Consider the following 16,543-nt stretch of genomic DNA (forward strand, 5'->3'; position numbering starts at 1 on the left):
GATGTGAACCCTTGTAAATAGGATTTTTTGATGAGGTTACTTCAGTTTAGGTGTGGCCCACCTGAATCAGAATGGGTCTAAATCCTATTCCTGAAGGCCTTATAGGGAAGGCCAGAGATGGAGAAAAAGACACAAAGGGGGAGTAGCCAGAAGCCAGAAGTCAACAGAACCCAGAAGAGAAGCTAGGAGAGGCCACCGTGTACTCTCCCATGTGATAGAAAAGCCAAGGACTGAGGATCATTGGCAGCCAGCTGCAGAATGGCACATTTTCTGGGAGTATTGCCTTGATGATGCCTTATTTTGGACTTCTCTTAGCCTCCAAACCATGAGCCAATAGCTTCCTATTGTTTAAACCAACCCATTGCATGGTATTTTCTTTAGTAGTCAGGGAACTAAAACAGGCCCTATCATCTTTCTGTTTAAAATTATTAGATGGAGCCTGAAACCAAATTTTCATGGACGAGTTACAATATGGATAAGCAATCCATAGAGAATTCAGGGTCAATTAAGTAAAAAATCTAGGGGTAATATTTAACCTGAGGAAATTATGCTTTCAGCTCATCTAATTTATTTCCATTTAGTAGGAATGAATCTATTGGTAAAGAGAGTTATAAACATCAGCTGTAACTGTAATCCAAGTGGATGACTCCAACAATATGACTTGAATTTAAAGTCCCTTACATTCAGAATATTGCTTAAATATACATCCCAAAGGGAAATGAGATTTGAAAATTAATCAATGTAAACACTGAGTATTAATAAGAACTAATATTTATTGAAACCTTACTCAATAAGTGAACTTGATAAGAATTTGCTTATTTGATTTTTATTATAACCATTTGAGATAAATACTATTATTATCCACATTTTATAGAGGAAGAACCTGAAGTGTATGCATTTTAGCTATTATGAAAGGGAATAAACCTTGTTTTTATGTCAAAGAATGGCACATTGGGGATTTGAGTGGAAGTGTTTTTATTCCTTCTGAATTTGTCTCATTTTGAATTATTGGGTAAGCCTTATGATAATCTTAGGAGAAAGCCTCTTAATTTTTTTAAAGTTTTCATATGAATTAAAAGTTAAGTATTTATATTTATGTGCTAACATCAACATTTTAAAAATAAGACAACACCACTTGTGATAACTTGCTAAAGGAAGAAGGTTTATTGAATATGAAGAATTGACAACAGATTTCTGTAGGGTAATCATATGAGTCATCATATTTTATGTGATGTTCTTCCAGACGAATGGGGAGATACTGCTATCAATTGCCCAGAAAGAGATTATAGTTCAGTAGCGGAAAGACACAGGACAGACTTTTTCCTTAGACTTGCTCATGTTTTTGGACAGATTTATAATGCCTTCTCTTCTCTGAGGTCATTTGGTGTATGACCTCTGTATGTCTCAAATTAATTGTTTGGAGATTTCTCTTCCAGGGAGTGGAGCCTGGTGGTAAGTATTTTGCTGCGTTGGTCTACCTCCTCAAGAACTTTTTTAACCACTATAGCTTTGGCTGAATCTAAAAATTAAAATTTAAGAGGAGACTTTAGAGGGTTGGAGAAAGATGAATAAGAAATTATATCAATGAAAGGATTAATAGGATTTTTTAATAAGACTGACTATGCAGTAAGCACAAACACTTAGAATCAATATTGGTGAATTTTGATTTCTCGGTTAGCTAAAAACATGGTAGCATGTTACTTTGTTACAAATTAGCACACATCCTTGATGTTAGACATTTAGCATACTATCTAATAGATATACATTGAGAATGAAATAGTTTAGAATAAAAATTGAATTTCATTCTAATTACCTTTGATTTGATTTCCCACATTTCCAGATCCATAATCTTTAGACTTGTAACCACCAGACTTGCAAGCCCTGTGAGCATATATTGTTGAAGACATCATAAAAAAGTGTGATTTAGAGAGAATTCCTTCAATCCTAGATTTGCTATTACATTTTCTTTAGCTTTTGAGAATATACTCTTTGGTTTGCACAGTTGAAACTACTCTGCTTTAGCATCAAGAAGTGATATTTTAAATGCTCATACTCTAAATACTGGTTTGTCTCATTTTGTTTTTACAAGATGTTCTTAATTTGTATCTTGACAATAGAGTATCACATTTCATATCTAGCATCCATGAATGCAGTCTCATTATTCACATACATTTCCAGGGATCTAAGTTTCAAGCAGGATTTTAGTGTATCACATTTTCCCTGTAAATTATTTTACCTACCCATCATCTCCACCTAACAGGCGGCAGTAGGTCTCGATCTCCTTCTCCAGGTGGACCTTGATGTCCAGCAGCTGCTCGTACTCGAGTTTCTGGCCCTCGGTCTCGGTTCTGACCTGGTGCAGCTGCTCTTCCAGGGCCCCGATCTGAGCCTGGATCTGTGCGAGCTGCTCACAGTAGTTGCCTTCGGTCTCCGTCAAGGAGCACTCCAGGGAGTGTTTCTGTTAGGAAGCAGTAAAGAGAACCAAGATAGATATACAGAGCAGCAGAAATCTGCATTGATGTAGGATCTTTTTGTTAACTTTGCCTATAATTGTTTTAGATTTCCTATTGACACACAGTTAAGGTGATTTCATGAAGCTGCTTAAAATGAAAAAAATCTGTTTGGCAGAATAGACCTAAAGATGTCGACATTATTACTGTTTTAGTTATCTTTCCCTGTGCTTTAAGTAAATTTCATAAAAATATATATGGACATATTTTCAAAACTTTTAAGGACTTTGAAACCAACTGATGCATGTTTAAATTAATAACCCAGGAGATGATAAGAAATTGTACTTTTATACCGTGGCTAAGAGAGACTGAAGTTCAATCTCCAGGGTTTGAAGAGTGCGCTTCATTTCCGTCAGCTCATTCCTGGCTGAGGTTGTGGCTCCAGCATCCTCAGAGATTTGCTGCTGCAGCGAAGCACTCTGAAATGAGATCAGTTAGGCAGCAAATCTTAGTTTTCTGAGCATCACTAAAACGGCTGAGGGATTGTTTTCTTGACTAGGTTCACCTTTTCGTTAAACCAGGCCTCGACATTCCTGCGGTTCTGCTCAGCCAGGCCTTCGTACTCGGCTCTCATGTTGTTCAGCAGAATCGTGAGGTCCACCCCGGGGGCTGCGTTCATCTCCACGTTCACGTTGCCTCCCGCTGCGCATTGCAGAGCCTTCATTTCCTAGATGCAGACATGTTCATTTCAGCTGTGCAGAAATCCCACAGAGAGTCTAGAAGCTTAGCATTGGAAGGATTCTTAGAGTTCATCTTCTCCTATTTCCCAGCTGTGCAATGACTCTCTCTGCTTTATATGTTCCCTGGTCAGTTGATATGACTTTCTATGATGGTGAACTCACTATCTCATGAAGTAGCTTGTTTCATTTTGAAGAATTTTTTTTCAGAACTCTTCCTATGGTAAGCCAAATTTTTGCTCTGATAACTCCTATTCATGGTTTTAGTTTTGCTACCCAGAAAAATTCTCAAGTCATTTTCCAAATGAAAGTCCTGTCCTTAAAATATTTCAAATTTGTTGTCCTCCATCCTCTCATTCTATTCATTTGTAGCCTAAATGTCTGCACTTTTGTGGACTGGTTTTCATTCTACTTAGAGACCAGCTTTAGTGTGTTCTCAACTCAGCTACATCCTGGATACAGACAATATGAACATTATTTAAGGGCTTAATTACAATATTTCTTAACAATTGAAATGGCTAAAATATGTATATTTATCCCCCTCCCCGATCCCTAGGAAAGAACATCACCCTCTAAAGAATCCCAGCTGTCTATCAGGCTTACATAAGGCCATTATAAGGTCACGACAGACTTTGGAGTCAGACAGATTTCCACGTGAAATCTGATTCTGGCTGGTAGTGGCTGTGTGAACTTGTCAAATTTCCTTATCCTCTTTAAGTCTCCATTTTCTTATCTGAAAATTGAGGATAATAAAAACCTATTCTCTGAATTGTAGAAAGACTTAAAAATAGCTACTGCTAGTAAGACCTAGCAATACTGCCTGGCATATAAATGCTAAATAGATGCCATTTATTATAGTTATTACCATCGTATAAGTTGGAATCTATTTTGCAGTCAAAGTCTATACATTTTTCTGTCTGAAGTATGTGCTGTTGGGTTGCAGTGAGTCAGTTATAAAAGTGTGAGTGGCAACCATCACTGCTAAAAGTGAAATAAAGCAGATCAAGTTAGGTCTCTGCTGCAGAAACCCTCCTCCCACACGCCAGGCCCTGGACTGGTCCCAAAGAAGGTAACCGAGCCCCTCTCTTCCCTCTTGGCACCAAACCCTCCAGTCATTCTAGCATTCTTTCCTCCCAGGTGGTTGGCCTCTATACCTTCTTTATCTCTAGATGTGGTTTTTTACTTCTGAAGATTTAGTGAAAACTTCCCCAGCTCCGACAGGAGAAGAAAGAGGAAGATAAAAAGGATGCAAATAGTTTTGCCTGTAAGTTAGGCATTAAAAAAATCAATTGCTTCAATTCATCAAAAACTCCCATGGGTTAGTACCATTACAAAGAACCTGTTACATTGGTATAAATGATGTAGTGTTTTTGTAAGACAGCCTCATGACTAATCAAGTAGCACCCTAAGCTTCATCTCATGTTTTAAGCATTTGGCTTGACTGCGGAAGTCTTTTTTCTGTTTAAAAATATGAAATTCATTTTCAAAGCATAAAGATTTTTCTCCCCTTTAGAAAACAGTGGTTCTGAAAGCATTCCCAAAGATGTATTTGGAGCAGAGGCTGTATGATCTGATTTCGAATCTAGCTTCCAGAAGTGGCCATTTTGGAAGCATGATATTTATTTGGAAGTTTAAATTCTGGTAAAATTTAATTTCAGAGTCATTTTTATAGCCACATCTATTAAGAATATGTATTAATATTAAGTATATATACATAATATGTGTATTAATTAACTGTTTTAGTGTTTTAAATGTGGGATTGTTATATAGAAATTCACATCTAGCTTTCTTAGGATGTCTTTAAAGTATATTTATTTTGTCTAATTAGATATAATCTCCTAAGTGGGCCATTTTAATTTAGCTATAATTACATAGCGAAAACTGCTCTTATGGTCCTGGTTGTTCTGGAAAACATGATTCCTTTTTGTTCCCATGGGAAACTTGATGAGAGAGCAAGGTTGGATCAGTACAAAAACTTTCCCATTTCTAAAGACATCTCAGTCTTCATTCCTGCCTGGCAATGATTTTCAGCATTCTTGTCTGACAATGGGTCCTTAGAACCAACTTCCTATGTAAGAGGGCAAGTACATTAGTACATTATCTCCTGTCAGGTCGACAGTGTCTGTAGACGGATAGAGAAGTGTAGACAGTCGGCTCTTACCTCTTTATGGTTCCTTTTGATGTAAGTTATCTCCTCATTCAGGGTTTCATAATGAATCTCCAGGTCCGTTTTGCCCAGGGTTATTTCATCCAGAACTCTGCGTAATCCATTGACATCGGCCTCCACACTCTGATGAAGAGCCAGCTCATTTTCATACCTTAAAGAGTGTTAATGATTTTCCAGTTGGTTGGAGAAATAGTCACCCTCCCCCCCTAAAAAAAAAGGGTCAATGACCAAGTGAAAGAATTCTGTGATTTTAAAGTGGCAGATTTGGCTACAAAGAGACATTTCCAAAGTTTATTGTATAATTATTATTTCTGTTTTATTTTGAAAAAATTCTTTGACAGAAAAAAGAACTAGAGTATTGGGCACTAGTACATATCAGTTCACATCTTTTATTTAATAGCCAATATATAAACAAGTAATAATGTATTTATTTTAAATCCAAGTGTTTTATTATAATTCTAGAATAAGAGTTGGAAATATTTAATGGAAAGATAAAAATATGCATTCAATTTACTGCTTTGCATTAGTCACTATGAATTCTTTTCACTCCGAATCTACTTACTTGAATTTGAAATCATCAGCTGTCAGCCTGGCATTATCAATCTGTAGAGCAGTGTTAGCATTGCTGGTTGCGGAAGCAACGATCTAGAAATGAGAAATTTGACTTTTAAAAGGCAATTTATCACAACCACTAAAAAACAAAAAGGGATTTTTTAAGATTAGAAAATGAAAATAACAAAAACTAATATAGTTACTAGATAATCAGTGACATTTTTATCATAATGTCAACCAACCAAATCTACTTAATGCTTATTTCCAATGCTAAATTGAAATTTCCTTTAAAAATTCATGATGATAAATGTTTATAGAATTAAGGGAAGGAACTGAAGAAAGGAAAAGGAAATTTAGAAATAAAAATGCATAAAAAATGATTGCCAAGTGTACTTTCTTACCTGACTTTTAAGATCATCAATTATTGGGAAATATCTACTATAGTCATGATCAAGACCACGGCAAGAACCAGGCCCAAATTTCTCATACCACCCCTTGATCTTCTGCTCCAGGTCGGCGTTGGCCTCTTCTAGTGCTCGCACATTCTCCAGGTAGGACGCCAGGCGGTCGTTGAGGTTCTGCATAGTCACCTTCTCATTGCCGGAAAGGAGGCCCCCTTCGTTCACAGTAAAGCCAGCACAGGAATTGCTTCCCCCTACATTTCCTCCTGCTGAGCTGCCACCGAAGGTGTAAGAGAAGCCACTTCCAATTCCAGGTATGCCGCAAGCATTTCCAGCCCCAAAGCCGGCTCCCCCGCTAGAGAGCCTGAGCGATCCTGTGGTAGGACGGGCACAGGGTCTCCTGGATCCGCTGGAAAGTCGCAGAGACATGTTATCCGGGCAATGTGTTGCAGAGCTGTACTTGTGGAAGTCAGACTGCATGCCTTCTCCTTTCATCTCTTCTGTTTGTCTTTTTATAGACAGTTCCCAGGGGTGTTCTGATTGAAATTCTGCCTACCTAGATTAAAACATGGCTTGCCAGCCTCAGCAAGTTAGCATAATTGGGTGGTTTTTCCTAATTAGTAACCAACTTTGCTGGGTTCATTCTGTAGGAGGGTAGTTGCCCTCAGGTTGGTTGTTATCTGAGAAATGGGTCTGGGTGGAGCAATGTCAGGTTTATTATTATATTTTAAAATTGTTAGTGAGTCACTCTTCATACCCATCCTTAGAAGATAAAGCTCATCAGTCCACTACGGAATAAAAAATTGGCATCGTGCTTTTGGGCTATTATGTCAAGGCAGATTTTGATGTTTCTGAGATGTTTTCTGCTTTTATTTTCACAATTCTTTCCATGGAGGTAGAGAGATGTATAATAATTCTTTTCCAAACCTGGTCCTTCAAGCACCATTTTTTTTTTTCTTTTCTCTTGCCCCTGTTACCAATGGGAAATTAATTTCCATTTGGGCTGACATGTGCATCATATTTTGTTGACATTTACATCTGGGGAGAGTTGTCTTCTCATCCTCTTTGTTAATTAGAGACACACCCCTAATTGCTGTTATGTTTTGTGGGAGTTAGAAGGACATTAACTCATTTCCTGACCCTGCAAAATTTGAAGCAAACTTGGAAGGAAATATTAAGTCTTTCTTTGCTTCATTGAGGTTTAGCTCAAGTGAGAGTCAACAGTAAATTAACTATTTACTGGGTGTGGATTCACATATGTTTATTGAAAACCCTAAACATTATGGAAATTTTTGAAAAATCTGGCAATTGCCTTCAGCTAAAATTTCCATACATATTTATGATGTAATGCAATTGTGAGCATACTGATTCATTCATTCAACAAATATTTAACACCTAATATGTGCCAGTCACTGTTCTGGGCACTTGGAATACAGCTATGGATCAAACAAAGCCTTGGACTCATTGGGCTTACACTGTAGTAGTGGATTCATTCAGTTGACTAATCCTACATACTAGATATTGAGCCACTTGGGTTGTAATGATGATTAAGACATGATCTTTTGTCTTTCTTTTTATCTTCTCTTCCTCCCTTCCCAAACTATTCAGTCCAAAAACTATTAAAGGGGCTAAGTAAGGTAGGTGTTCATGCTGGGTAGAGGGGGTATAGCTGCAGTATCCCTGCATAGGTTGTTGAAGCCCACGTAGGATGAAAAGGGCATCCATGGAGAGTGCAGTCAGAGTCTGTGCATGGTGGAGAGGGTGTTTGCATTGGAGATCAGTAACATAAAAGGGGATTAAGCCAAAAAGTAACTATATTAAAGATAATAGGAGCCAGATTTCTCACTGTCAGAAAAAGGAGTTACAGATATGAAAAGAGAGAAAACTAGAATGAACCCTGAGATATTGGATAGCAATTAGATTATTGTTATGAAGTTATGGTTTATATGTATCTATATGTAGATGTAGATACAAAAATAAGTATAGATTTAAAGGTATGAATCTATCTCTTTATATATTTATATATCAATGAATGTAAATGTGTTAAGATCAATCTATTCTACCTACCTACCTATCTACCCACCATCTATTTTTCTAATCTCTCTTTATAACCTTATGTCCTTAGCTCTGCCCACTGAGTGCCCGAGAACAGTGACAGCCCAATAGCAATGAGCATGCCTAGAACCCAGTTCTTGTTTTCTAAATACCATTCTCCGCTAAAAGTAACCAAAGCCCCTTGGAGAAATGGCTGATGCAGAGAAAGTATAAGATAAGGCTGGAGTGAGCTTATTGTGTCAAAAAGTAAGGAAGTGCTTGAGGAATGATGGAAACATGTAGAAAGGGCCCAGAAGCCAGCTTGAAAGGGCTCCTATTAGCTAAATCTGAGATAATTTGAGCATCAAAATAATAATGATAGTGATGGGTTATGATCTGTTTAGTAAAATGGGAATCCAATGACTCCATAGTGACATAAATAAATGAATAAAGATTGATGAGGAATAGAATCTTTGCGTAGTCTCAATGTGCCCCCCTACAAAATATTTATTAATTATAAAAGGGAAGAGAGCAACTTTACAGGGGAGAAGCTTGGCAGATACCACTGTAATCAAGGGATCAATGTTAACCTTATCAAAATGGGACAAAATGAATTATAAACCACCTGACAGGTTGCGATGAGAAGAACACACCGTGTCTGTGATATTCTTACCAAAGATGCAAAGCCTGAATCAATTCATGAGGAAACACCAGTTAAAAACAAATTGGGAAACATTCTAAATGTAACTGTCATGAACATCAAGGAAAAACTAAGGAACTGTTCCAGACTAGACGGACTTAAGAGTCCTGGTAATCAAGTGCAATGCAGTGATTCTGAATGGGACAGTTATTGTAACTTGAATAGGTTCTGAAGATTGGATGGTAAAATAGATTTCCTAATTTTAATGCTTGTGTTGCAGTTATGTAGAAGAATGTTTGTACCCTTTCAGATGCTTTTCTTTTTGCATACTTAGTATGCCATTCATGAATTGCCTGTATTATATGCACTGCTGTGTAACTTGTTTGCTTATCTTATAACATGCCTTAAAGTGCTTTCTGTCAGTAGCTGCCTAATGTGGCAGACATTGTTGGTTGACCCCCAGTTTTTAGCTGCATAATAGCTGCCCGGAATAAGGGCTGCTTTTTCCAGCACTCCTTGCAGGTGTCTGTGGCCATGCAATTAAGTTCTGGCCAATCTGATGTAGGCAGAAGTGTTATGTAGCATGTAATGAAAACTTCGTCTAAGGGGAAGCTGACTCAAGACTCTGTCCCATCTTCTCCCTTTTCCCACACTTCTCAGGTGAGTGTTATGGCTGGGTATGATGGCTGGAGCTTTATTGTAGACCACAAGCACAAGGGCCATATCCAAGTATGGCAGAATGGAAAGCTGAAAGGAATCAGAGCCCCTGAGGATGCCCTGGAGCAAAGCTACTGTCCCAGCCCTGAATAATCTACCTCCGGATTTTCTATTTTATGAAGAGCCCTGCTATTTTGTTACTGTTACTCATGGTCAAACCTAATCCTAAGTAATTCTTTAAACCGTTATCCTATTTAGAGACTTTCAGATTGTTTCCAGTATTTTTAGTATTATTAATAATTCTGAACATGTTCACATTTTTTTTCTCTAGGAGAGATTCCTTAAACTTCTTTGGCTATTATTTTTAGTCAGGTTTATAGAGGCTTAATAAACATTTAGTAAAATTCACCCTTCTAGCATACAGTTTTAAAAATTTTATTAGAGAAGTAGTGGTTTCACAGAAAAAGCGTACAGAAAATACAGAGTTCCCATTTACCCACCCTCATACACAGTTTTCCCTACTACTAACACTTTGAATTGGTGTGATATCTTTGTTACAATTGATGAAACTGTATTATTATAATTATACTATTAACTGTAGTCCACAGTCCTTCAGGCTCATTGTTTGTGTTTAACAGTTACATGGTTTTTTTAAATTTTTTATTCTGGTAACATAATATGCAACGTATTATTTCCCTTTTTAACCACATTCGAATATACAATTCAGTGGTGTTAATTACATTCACAATATTGTGCCACCATTACTGCCATCCATTACCAAATCTTTTCTGTTACCTCAAACACAAGCTCTATGCCAATGAAGCATTAACTCCTCATTACATAGCCCCATCCTGGCCCCTGGTAACTGTATCCTAGTTTCAGACTCTAAGAATTTGCTTATTCTAATTATTTTATATTAATGAAATCATACAATATTTGTCCTTTTGTGATTGGCTTGTTCCATTTAACATGATGTCTTCAAGGTTCATCCATGTTGTCGTATGTATCAGAACTTCATTCCTTTTTATGGTTGACTAATATTTCACTGTACGTATATTCCACATTTTGTTTATCCATTCATCGGTTGCTGAACACTTGGGTTGCTTCTATCTTTCGGCAATTGTGAAGAATGCTGCTATGAACGTCAGTGTGCAAATATCTGTTTGAGTTCCTGCTTTCAATTCTTTTGGATATATACTTAGAAGTGGGATTGTGGGTCATATGGTAATTCTATACATGACTTTCTGAGGAACTACCAAACTGTTTTCTACAGTGGTTGTACCATTTCAGAGTCCACCAGCGATGAGTGAATGATTCTGTTTTTCCACATCCTCTCCAAACACTTGTTATTTTCCATTTTTTGAATAGCAGCCATTCATTCTAGTAAGTGTGAAATGATATCTCATTGTGGTTTTGATTTGCATTTCCCTAATGGCTAGTGATATTGAACATTTTATCATGTGCTTATTGGCTATTTGTATATTCTCTTTGGAGAAATGTCTGAGTCTTTTGCCCTTTTAAAAATTAGGCTGTTTGTCTTTTTGTTGTTGAGTTATAGGATTTCTTTATATATTCTGGATATTAAACCCTTATCAGATATGTGGTTTCCAAAATATTTTCCCATTTTATTGGTTGTCTTTTTACTTTTATGATGAAATCCTTTGATGCATAAAAGTTTTAAATTTTGATGAAATCCCATCAATTTTTTTCTTTTGTTGCTCATACTCCTGGTGTAAAATGTAAGAAACCATTGCCTAACACAAGGTCCTGAAGATGCTTCCCTGTATTTTCTTCTAGGAGTTTTATAGTAAGTGGTCCTTATATTTAGGTATTTGATCCAAGTTGGGTTAATTTTTGGATATGGTGTGAAGTAGGAGTCCACATTCATTCTTTTGCATACGGATATTCTGTTTTCCCGGCACCATTTGTTGAAGATACTATTCTTTTCCTATTGAGTGGGCTTGACACTCTTGTCAAAAATCAATTGGTCAAGTGACTGTTGCTAAATGTGCAAATATAAAAATGTTTTTACATGTGGGAGAACAAATGGTTGTCACCATGCAGAATGTTGAAAAAGGGATGGTATTTGGGAATAAACATAATCAAAGCAAACTGGAGTCTATGGTCAACAGTAACATTGTAATATGCTTCCAATAAATGTAACAAAGGCAATATACCAAAGTTAAATGTGTATGAGAGGGGGATATAAGGGAGGGATATGGGATTCCCGGTAGTCGTGTTGTTTTCTGTCCTTACTATTATACTGTATTGTATGACATTTTCTTTTTCTTTTTATTATCTTTTTTATTATTTGCCAAAAAAACCCAAAACTTTTTCATAAGCAATCAATATGTTCAAGTGTTGACTATGATGATAAATGTACAACTATTTGATGATACCATGAACAACTGACTGTACACTGTGGATAATTGTATGGTATGTGAATATATTTCTATAAAATTCTTGGAAAAAATATAAATATGGGTAAAAGTTCTGGAGAAAACACGGAGAGAGGGCTGTGCCCATTTATTGTTGATGAGGAGGCAGAATGGTGTAGCCTTTCTGGAGGTCAGTGTGGTGGTTCCACAAGAAGCTAAGTATGTGGGGGCCATAAGGTCCTGCGACCTCATGGGGTATGTACTTGGAAGATCTGAGAGCAGAGACATGAATGGACATTTGCACACTGGTGTTTATGGAGGTAGTATTCATGATTTGCCTAAGGGTATACTGACTGAGGAACAGAATGGTAAACTGTGGTGTATGTATACAATGGAATATTGAGCAACTATGAGAAGGAGTGAAGCTGTGAGGCATGCAACGAGGTGAATGGATCCTGTAGACAGTATTTTGAGTGAAGTACACCAGAAACAAGGCAAACACTATAATGCCACACCAATATGGATTAACTACAATGTGTAAACTCCAAATTGAATTTTAGAGCACAGCGTAACAGGGAAATGCTTATAATTGTACCTAAGTGTCTCCCTGAGTGCCTCTTTGTGGCTCAGGTGTGGCCCTCTCTGTCTAGCTAAGCCATCTCGGCAGGTGATCTTTCTGACACCTGCCCCCCCATGTGGGACCTGACTCCCAGGGGTGGAAATCTCCCTGGCAACATGGGATGTGACTCCAGGGGATGAATCTGGACCTGGCATCGTGGGATTGAGAGCATCTTCTTGACCAAAAGGGGGATTTGAAATGAAACAAAATAAAGCTTCAGAGGCTGAGAGATTTCAAATGGAGTTGAGAGGTCACTCTGGTGGACACTCTTATGCACTATATAGATAACACTTTTTAGATTTTAATGTATTGGAATAACTAGAAGTAAATACCTGAAATTAGCAAACTCCAACTCAGTAACCTTGACTCTTGAAGATGATTGTATAACAGTGTAGCTTACAAGGGGTGACAGTGTGATTGTGAAAACCTTGTGGATCGCTTTCCTTTTATCTAGTGTATGGATGGATGAGTAGAAGAATGGGGACAAAGACCGAATGATAAATAGGGTGGGTGGGGGGATGATTTGGTGTTCTTTTTAAGTTTTATTTCTTATACTTATCCTGATTCTTCCTGGTGTAAGGAAAGTGGTCAAAAATAGATTGGGGTGATGAAGACACAGCTATGTGATGGTACTGTGAATAGTTGATTGTACACCATGGATGATTGTATGGTATGTGAATATATCGCAATAAAACTGAATTTAATTTAAAAAAATAGTGAGAAAAAAAATCAATTGGCTAGAGGTGCGAGGGTTTCTTTCTGAACTCTCAGTTAAATTCCACTGGTATATTTGACTGTCTTTGTGTCAGTACCATGTTGTTTTGGTTACTGTAGCTTTGTAATCAGGATGTGTGAGTCTTTCAATGTTTTTTCTTCTTTTTTCAAGATGGTTTTGGCTATTCAAGACCCCTTATCCTTCAATATGAATTTGATGATTGGCTTTTCCATTTGTGCAAAACAGCTGTTGGAATTTTGAGTGCAATTGCACTGAATCTGTAAATAGCTTTGGGTTGAATTGACATCTTAACAATATTTAGTCTCCTAATCCATTTAATTAGGTGTTCTTTGATTTCTTTTAGCAATGCTTTTTAGTTTTTTTGTGCATAAGTCCTTTATATCCTTGGGTAAATTTGTTCTTTTAGTTGTTATTGTAAATGGAATTTTTTTTTCTGGATTCCTCTTCAGGTTGTTTATTACTAGTGTATAGAAAAACAGTACTTTGTTTTGCAAGTTGATCTTGTATCCCATTGCTTTGCTTAATTAGTTTATTAACTCTACTAGCTTTATTGTGAACTTTAAAGAATTTTCTATATGTAAGGTACTGTCATCTGCAAATGGAGAAAGTTTTACTTCTTCCTTTCTTATTTGGATGCGTTTTATTTCTTTTTCCTGCCCAATTGCTCTGGCTAGAGCTTCCAGTACAATGTTCAATAACAGTGATGACAGGTATCCTCATCTTGTTCCTGATCTTATAGGGGAAGCTTTCAATTTTTCACTATTGAGGATGATGTTAGCAGTGGGTTTTTCATATATGCTCTTTATCATGTTGAGGAACTTTCCTTCTATTCCTATATTTCTAAGTGTTTTTATCAAGAAGAGGAGCCGGATTTTGTCAAATGCATTTTCTACATCAATTAAGATGATCATTTGTTTTTTTTCCTCTTTGTTCTATTAATGTGGTATTATATTAATTGATTTCCTTATGTTGAACTACCTTGCCTACCTGGGATAAATCCCCCTTGATCTTGGTATGTAATTCTTTTAATGTGTTTTTGAATTTGATTTGCTAGTATTTTTTTTTTAACTTTGATGTAGAATACAAATTTTATTAAAGGATAAGTAAGAAAAATGTGCCAGTTTGAATCTTACATGTATATTCTTTTTTTCTTTTTTTAAATCAGTGTATATTCACATACCATATAATCATCTACAGTGTACAATCAGTTGTTCACAGTACCATCATATAGTTGTGCATTCATCACCACAATCAATTTTTCAACATTTTCATTACTCCAAAAAAAAAAGGAATAAAAATGAAAGTAAAAAAGAACACCTAAAATATCCCATCCCTCCCATCCCACCCTATTTTTCATTTAATTTTTGTCCCCATTTTTCTACTTATCTGTCTATACACTGGATAAAAGGAGTATGAGCTGCAGGGTTTTCATAATCACGCAGTCACACCATGTAAGCTACATATTTATGTAGTCTTCTTCAAGAATCAAGGCTATTGGGTTGCAGTTCAACAGTTTCAGGTATTTCCCCTTCTTGCTATTCCAATACACTAAAAACTACAAAGGGATATCTATATAGTGCATAAGAATACCCTCCAGAATGACCTCACGACTTCATTTGAAATCTCTCAGCCACTGAAGCTTTATTTTGTTTCATTTCACTTCCCCCTTTTGGTCAAGAAGACTATCTCAATCCATGATGCTGGGTCCAGGCTCATCCCCGGGAGTCATGTCCTGTGTTGCCAGGGAGATTTACACCTTTGCAAGTCATGTCGCACGTAGAGGGGAGGGCAGCAAGTCCACCTGCCGAGTTGGCTTAGGGAGAGAGGCCATATCTGAGTAACGAAAGAGGTTCTGTGGGGGAGACTCTTAGGCACAATTATGAGTAGGCTTAACCTCTCCTTTGTAGTAACGAGCTTCATAAGGGCAAGAACCAAGTTTGAGGGCTTGGCCTACTAAATTGGTAGTCCTCAATGCTTGTGAGAATATCAGTAATTCCCCAGGTGGGGAAGTTTAATATTTCTGCATTTTCCCCGAGTTCCTCCTGGGGGCCATGCAAATGCATTTTTATTTTCTACCCAAATTACTTTGGGATGTATTGGGTTTCACACTAACTTGTACAAACCTCCTGGATCTCACTTCCTATTGTAAGTTCCATGTAATTATGGTGTTTGAATAAACTGACCGTACAAGTTAAATTATTTAGTGTGTTACAGAAAATATATATCCTGCACAAAATAAACGTCTCCTCCCTTGGTCTCACATAGAACTTGAGGTTTTAAAACATGTCATATTGTCCTTTATCCTTTGGCTTGATTTGCTTTAGTCCTAACCAGATCTGCTTCATTCACATCTCTAATTGAAGTCAGATAATACTGACATTCATAGCTGCCAAATTCTAGTTCTGAGTCTCAGGTGTCACAGAGATACCCAAAGTTCTGGAGACCGACAAGATTATACACAAAGAGCTCAGCGTCTTGGAATTTAGAGATAACCATTACAACTTAAGAATAGATGTGACTGTTGTAAGAACTTACAACCTAGGGGCCTTTACAATAAGTGTTTCCATGATAATATTTGCTCTAAGATTAAATTCTCAGAATTTACACATTATAGTTAGTCCATATTAGTGAGGCATTATAATGTTTGTCTTTTTGCTTTTGGTGCATTTCACTCAAAATGCTGTCCTCAAGATCCATTCACCTAGTTGCGTGTCTCACAACTTCATGCCTTCTTGCAGCTGCTCAGTATTCTATTGCATGCATACACCACAGTTCAACATTCTGTTCATCAGTCTATGTACCCTTAGGCCACTTCCATCCATTGCAAATCATGAATACTGCCACCATAAACACCAGTGTGCAAATATCCATTCAGGTCCCTGTTCTCAGTTTTTCGAAGCATATACCCTATAATGAGGTTGCAGGATCTTATGGTGCCCACATACTTAGCTTCTTGTGGAACCACCACACTGTCCTCCAGATAGGCTGCACCATTCTTCTTCCCCACCAACAGTGAATAGGTACATCCCTCTCTCTAGGTTTCCTCCAACACTTGTATCCCACTTATTTTTTTCCCCTGCAATCTTATAGAGATACATGCACATACCATACAGTCATCCATGGTATACAATCGTTTACAGTATCATTATATAGTTGTGCATTCATCACCACA

General features: G+C 37.1%; 1 protein-coding gene across 1 annotated transcript; it reads right to left on the reverse strand.

Moving 5' to 3' along the window:
- Nucleotides 1-1,305: 1,305 nt before the first annotated feature.
- LOC119513157 (keratin, type I cytoskeletal 25) lies at nucleotides 1,306-6,736 on the reverse strand. Its single transcript, XM_037808118.1, has 8 exons — nucleotides 6,308-6,736; nucleotides 5,917-5,999; nucleotides 5,349-5,505; nucleotides 3,016-3,177; nucleotides 2,804-2,929; nucleotides 2,241-2,458; nucleotides 1,814-1,881; nucleotides 1,306-1,519 (listed from the first exon to the last, which is right to left on the reverse strand). Exons 1-8 carry the CDS (start codon nucleotides 6,734-6,736, stop codon nucleotides 1,410-1,412), a joined length of 1,353 nt encoding a protein of 450 aa, XP_037664046.1. The 3' UTR covers nucleotides 1,306-1,409.
- Between the last annotated feature and the right edge of the window lie 9,807 nt (nucleotides 6,737-16,543).

Source organism: Choloepus didactylus, chromosome 18 (genome assembly GCF_015220235.1).
Source record: "Choloepus didactylus isolate mChoDid1 chromosome 18, mChoDid1.pri, whole genome shotgun sequence".
Lineage (NCBI taxonomy): Eukaryota > Metazoa > Chordata > Mammalia > Pilosa > Megalonychidae > Choloepus > Choloepus didactylus.

Excerpts from the sequence above, each read along its gene's own strand:
- LOC119513157 (XM_037808118.1), bottom strand. The coding sequence starts at position 6,736 with ATGTCTCTGCGACTTTCCAGCGGATCCAGGAGACCCTGTGCCCGTCCT. Across the intron at positions 6,000-6,307 it reads TTGATGATCTTAAAAGTCAG|ATCGTTGCTTCCGCAACCAG; the intron begins GTAAGAAAGTAC and ends TCTCATTTCTAG. Across the intron at positions 2,459-2,803 it reads TTCAGTCTCTCTTAGCCACG|AAACACTCCCTGGAGTGCTC; the intron begins GTATAAAAGTAC and ends GCTTCCTAACAG.